A 6,430-nucleotide genomic window follows, 5' to 3' on the forward strand; every position below is an offset into this window, starting at 1 on the left:
AAAAATTCAAAAATTAAATTAAATGTCAATTGAGAGGCGAATAACCGCTTAAATATTATTTTATTTTAATCTTCAATACGACATGGCTTATTATAAGATATATACTAACCTATTTACTTGAACCATTTTACCTTAATGTGTCTTACTATTTCATATAACAACCTTAGACACGTTATATATAGTTGTATATTATCAATATTATTAATATGTATTTTATTGTTGATTATCAATATTATCAATTTATATTTCATTGTTGATTGCAGCACCGCCATGCAGATTATATTATAACTCGGACAGTTTGCACTTTTCAACAACCATTCGACACTAAAATCAATATACAAAGGATAGCCTAACAGGTATATCACAACCTAGATTATAAGACGATAATATGGTGATGCCGCCACGAATCTTCAGAATCATGTACAAATCTTCGACCAAGATATACGCCCCATAAAGCACGTTGCCAAGTTACATATCACCAATTCTTTTCATATCAAAAGAAACTTACAATTTGGATGGTCAAATTCTAAAAGCAATTTAGAAATCCATTGACATTGAGTCAACCGTTGAAACTTATCTAAAAGGATATCCAATCCATTATTCAAATTCAGCTCTCCTTACTAGTTATAATTTGGTTTTCAAGTAAATCATGACTTTTACTCCTCTATCTTCTAAAGATACTATCCACAAACAAATATGAAACAGACCGACATCTACAAGTCGAACTCATTTCAAACAACCCAACACCTACACCTATGAGTTAGAATAATTTCAAGCAAACCGATCTATAAGTTGTGCAACTCCGAATATGCTATGCCCAATTATAAACCGGTCTATTACATCGGTTCACCAATTTTTCAAAACAACTCAACAACAACGATATTCATTTGACCTATCAACAATGGTCACTTAACCTATCTTATATAATTATTTATTGACATTTGTCAAACCAGGTCTACGTTTACCTCTTTCTCATCAATATTTCTGTAAGTCAAAAATACCTTTTTGATCAAACTATTCCAAAGCATCAAATGGTATACAGAACAATTATATCATGTAAATCATGCTACCTCTGTCAATTTCACTATAATCAAACATGCAGTAATAATTATATGTCGGAACAAGTCCAATCATATTTTCATCTGTAAGTCCGATTCAATCCAAACAACACACTTATACGTCAGAACAACTCCACAAATTTGCATTTATAAGTTGAAATTAGTCAAAATTAAGCCGATGTATATCAAGAACCTTTTTTCAAAAAAATAAATATTTTATTTTTCATGCCATTAGATTAAACTTGGGGCTTATCCCATTATTTAATAATTATTCTTAATCATTCTTAAATTTCTTTTACCTTACTATTCACTTGCACCAAAATTATTCCAAGCATGACTATCACTTTTCAACATACAACAAGTTAAGCTTGGGGGATGCTACTATTACTATCACCATTCCAAACTAAGATTACAATCACTATTCTGAACTATATTTATCATTCCGATTTATAACACCACAACAACTCATAAGCTCAACCTGCTTAATTGAAAACTTTCACAGGTCAAACTTGGGGGCTATGATCCGTTGGCTATAACTCACTCAAATAAACCTATAAATCGGAATCTGCTTAAAACTAAATAAACACGTCCTACATTAGTAGTACGTGGAGTACGTATTTTGTTCTCCTAACCGACTTATCCGATAAAATCAAATAACCACGTGCCAAGCCAAATCGGCACAGAAATCTCTCCGCAAATCTCTCCACACAAACCCCAAGCGAATCACTAAAATACAGTTACCGCATGATCAGCCATAACACTTCAAAATAGTTACGAAAATATTGATAACCGTTTCAAATACAACTTTATAAATATAAGTGACTCACTAATTCACACGTACGTTATTCACTCTGAATATCATTCCTATTACTCACATTCTTACCGACTTGAGCGTTGGAGTCTCTTTGCAGGTGCCCAACGCCACCTCTTCAAAGCCGGTCTGAACAAGAGCAGGACGAACTATACCTCGGAGAGTCCAGATTCACACAGGAACACTATGTAACCCTAAAGTTTAAGTTAATAAAGAGAAAAATATGGTGTAAGTTTCTCTGTCCCCCCCCCCTTTTTTCGTAGGTAGGTAAACGTCAAAGGAAAACATATCATTATTCCCAAGGTTTAGAAAACCGGACCGGTCATCAAACCGCTCTAGTTACTGGTTCATTGGTCTAACCGGTCCAACCGGTGGTTCAACCAAAAAAATTGTTTTAGAATAGAAATAATAAATAAATTATAAATAGTTAAATACACATCCTAAAATATAATTATAGTCTAATATAAATCTTAAAATATCTTCGAAATTTAAAACACTACATAAAATATCATCAACCAAATACATATGATCTTATCAAAATCCAAACTCAAAAGTTAAATAGTAATAAAAACATATCTAAATATTAAATCCCAACATCATGGTTTATCAATCATCAAAATCTGCAAGAACTTGTTGCAAATCTGCTTCGGTGGGATGATCTTCACCTTCATTCCCACTATGTTGAGCAGAAGAATCAAGAGATACAGCATAAAGACCGCTACTACCACCGCCACTTTGATATAAATCAGCATCAATTTCACCTAATAAAATAGACATGTTATCATTATATTATAAATTAACAACATTCTAATAAATCATTAGAAACTAAATATACTATACTCACGCAATAAGTCATCCACATTACTAGGAAGATCAGGTTCTTTCTCTACAACCTCTTCAGTCACCCAAAAGTCAACTTGACTGATGCTTTCATAATCAATTGGATCATATTGTGTCTTTTGCTTTCTTTTTTTTTTTTCCTTCCTAAAAAGTTAAATACAATATATGAAGATCTAATAATTTACAAATTTGTTATGATAAAGATTACAAAGGAAACAATATGGTATTTCATGAAACATATATTACCTGAAATTAAGACACAAATTATAAGTAACATAAATAATGTCATTCAGTCTATCATGCTCCAATCTATTTCTTCTTTTTGTATGAATCTGGTAAAAAAGACTCCAATTTCTCTCACACCCAGAAGAAGCAGATGCTTGGCTAAGAATGCGAACAGCTATCTTTTGTAAACATGGAGCAGAGCCTCCGAATAACCTCCACCATTCATCTACCAATTATAAAATCATAACATATTAGAAGATATCAATTAAGAACATAGGAGCATAAAATAAGTTACTATTAATTAAACAAATATTCAGCCATATTCTTACCAGGCTTAAGTTCAGATGCAACTCGAATAGCTTCTTGTCTATCAAAACTTTCCTTCCGATCTCTATATAAATGTATTTCTTTCATTGCCTGAACTGAATCCAAATTGTTACACTTGCAATACAAGGTAACAAGATCAAGCAAACCTCGCATAACATCAGATGCTTCTTTGTAATTTTCATTAAAAAAGAATTTAGGATTCAGGAAGTAAGCTGCCGCATGAAGATCTTTCTTCAAATGCTTGTCCCATCTTGAGTTGATAATATCTGTGTACGGCTGATATGCAGTCTTGGATTGCCTAAACATCTCCTTAATTGCATCTTCTGCCGTTAGCATTCCTTCATAAACATATCCCAAAGATGGTTTGTCATTAGCATCAACAACCCTCAGCAAGTAAATCAGAGGGCCCACAAGTTTACATACAGTAAAGCAATCGTCCCAAAATTTGCAATCCAGAATAATAGCACTCACAGCTCTACCAGTAGCACTCATTCCTAATTTGTGATCAGTGAAAATTGAATCTATAACCAATGCTTGCAACTCCTTTTTACGGTCAAAGATGCTCTTCAATGTGATAAACACAGTTGCAAAACGGGTTGCACCAGGACGTACAATTTCTCTCCAACGAGGTTTTTGTCTTAGCCAAGATAAGAAAACCGTATGATTGTACACAAATACTGTGATCTTTGAAGCACGTGTTGCAAGGTTAGAAATATGGGCCATGCTGCTTATATATTTTAAAATAAGATTAAGGCAATGAGCAGCACATGGTGACCAATAGATATTATCATATTTTCTATTGATAAGCCTACCAGCAGCAACATAATTGGCCGCATTGTCAGTCACAACATGCACAATATCATTAGGGCCAATCCATTCAATTACCTCAGAAAACAAATTACACAAGTATGAAGCATTTTTTACCATACTGGACGCATCTACTGATTTCACGAAGCACAAACCTTTAGAATAATACACAAAGAAATTGATTAACGTTATTTGTCTTTGATCTGTCCAACCATCAGCCATGAGGGTACATCCAGTTTCCTTCCATGCACTCTTATAACTATCAACTAGCATTTGACTTTCTCTTTTAAGATCAGCCAACAAATGAACCCTTAACTTATCATAAGAAGGCCCCTTGTAACCAGGTCCAATACCAGCAACACCATCCAACATATCTTGGAAATATGGCGACATCACAGCATTAAATGGAATTTTACAATCCAAAAGCCACCGAGCAAACCATTTATCAACCTCGTGTATCGCCTCTTTGTTTTGCAGAACACTTTTAATACTTGGTTGAGCTCCTGGAGTTGTTCTTGGTGCAAACATAGGAGGAATGACTTTGGCTTTTTTCTTTGGATCGCCTCCAACTCCTTGCTGACTCAGGGTACGCTGCTGTTCCTGTTCTTCTTGAGCTATTGCCTCATCAATTGCATCCTCTACCTCATCACCACCCTCTTCACCAAAATTTACTTTTCTTTTCTTTTTGTTGGTCTGAATTTCTTTCAACAAACTTTTCATCTGTTTTTCCACATCATATGGAACTTTAGGACATTTTTTCACGTCTCCAGAAATCTTTGCTAGATGTTTCTTCATCTTGTGAATTCCACCTCCATTGAAAACTTGTAGACAAAATAAACATTGATATTGTGGTTTTTCATTCACCGTTTGTAGAGCAACATATTTCCAAGCTAAATCTGTTTTTACCCTAAGGTTAGAAGAACCTTGTGACTGACTATCGTTAGCACTACGGAAATTAGGATTAGCAGCATCATCATTCGAAATAGGAGGATCGACAGGCATGTTATTATTCACAGAAGCATTGTTATCAGCAGTTGCTTCTTGATTAATACTATTTTCCATAACTGAAATTAATAACACCCACAACACAATGAAATTAAAAATAGCCACAACACAATTAAAATTAACAATGAAAATTAACAGCATGAAAACTAACCATGTTCTTAACCTAAAGCAGGAGCCAAACACAATGAAAATTAACAGCATATTCTTAACCACAACACAAGACCATATCTGCCTCAGGCATTCAGTCATTCAACACAAGGCAATTCTGCCTACAGCCTACATCATTCAGCCATTCAAGTATTCAAGAAGACACAATAATTAACAAATTAACCATGTTCTGGAATCACTTAATTAGAACCATACATTCTAACAAATTAACAAATACAAAGCATTTAGCCATTCAACAAATTAACAAATACAAAGCAGCAAAACACAAAAACATCAACATTAGGCATTCTGACTGAATCAGAATTCAGAACCATACATTCTAACAAATTATCAAATACAAAGCATTCAGTCATTCAACAAATTAACAAATACAAAGCAGCAAAATAGAGGAGATGAAACAGAGAATATGAAATAGAGGAGTCACTCACCTGGGTGCTGACGAAGCGAGAGGCCAGCGAAGACGAAGTGGCGGTGCTGAGGACCAGGCGACAGCGGTGGCGGTGGCGCTGACGACTAGAGGACCGCGGGGACGACGGACGGCTACTGGGCTGGGCAACTGGGCTACTGGGCTACGAAGCTAGGGTTCAGTGGTTCACCGTTCACGTGTGGAGTGAGACTGAGATGAATAACTGGGGGAAGACTCCAGGCGAGGGCGGTGGCGATGACGACCTGGACCCCGGCGACGGCGGTGGCTACTGGGCTGGGATTTGGGAATGCTAGGGTTCTCGAGTGAGACTGAGAAGTGAGATGAGTGAATGGGGGAAGAAAGGGAGTTCTCGAGTGGTAACCGGGTCGGGTTCTTTTTTTTTTTTTACAACTAAAAACGGCGTCGTTTCACTGTTTTAGAAAAATCGGCCGGTCACCGGTCCAGTCCAACCGGCCGGTTTTCAGCCAGTTCACTGGTTTTCTCCCAATTTTTTCCTAACGGTTATTAGAAGAGGACCGGACCACTTGTATCACCGGTTCGTGATTAAACTGATCGAACCGGCCGGTCCGGTCTGATTTTCAGAACCTTTATTCCACATTGTTCATTCACAATTCGTTGGACACAACTTGGTTCGTTAAATATACTTTTGCATAGTAAGCTGATACAATTTGAAGAAATTATATTAGATATAAGTATTCATATATTTTTTAAAAATAACTTAAAATTAAAAAAAAAAAAACAATACATTTTTTTATACTCAAT

At 35.5% G+C, this 6,430-nt stretch overlaps 1 protein-coding gene across 1 annotated transcript; it reads right to left on the bottom strand.

Moving 5' to 3' along the window:
- Nucleotides 2,952-5,130, bottom strand: LOC107619981. The gene is made up of 2 exons (XM_016322207.1): nt 3,264-5,130; nt 2,952-3,160 (listed from the first exon to the last, which is right to left on the bottom strand). The coding sequence occupies exons 1-2, from the start codon at nt 5,128-5,130 to the stop codon at nt 2,952-2,954; spliced, it is 2,076 nt and encodes a 691-aa protein (XP_016177693.1).

Source organism: Arachis ipaensis, chromosome B10 (genome assembly GCF_000816755.2).
Source record: "Arachis ipaensis cultivar K30076 chromosome B10, Araip1.1, whole genome shotgun sequence".
Lineage (NCBI taxonomy): Eukaryota > Viridiplantae > Streptophyta > Magnoliopsida > Fabales > Fabaceae > Arachis > Arachis ipaensis.

Excerpts from the sequence above, each read along its gene's own strand:
- LOC107619981 (XM_016322207.1), bottom strand. The coding sequence starts at position 5,130 with ATGGAAAATAGTATTAATCAAGAAGCAACTGCTGATAACAATGCTTCT. Across the intron at positions 3,161-3,263 it reads TGCATCTGAACTTAAGCCTG|ATGAATGGTGGAGGTTATTC; the intron begins GTAAGAATATGG and ends TATAATTGGTAG.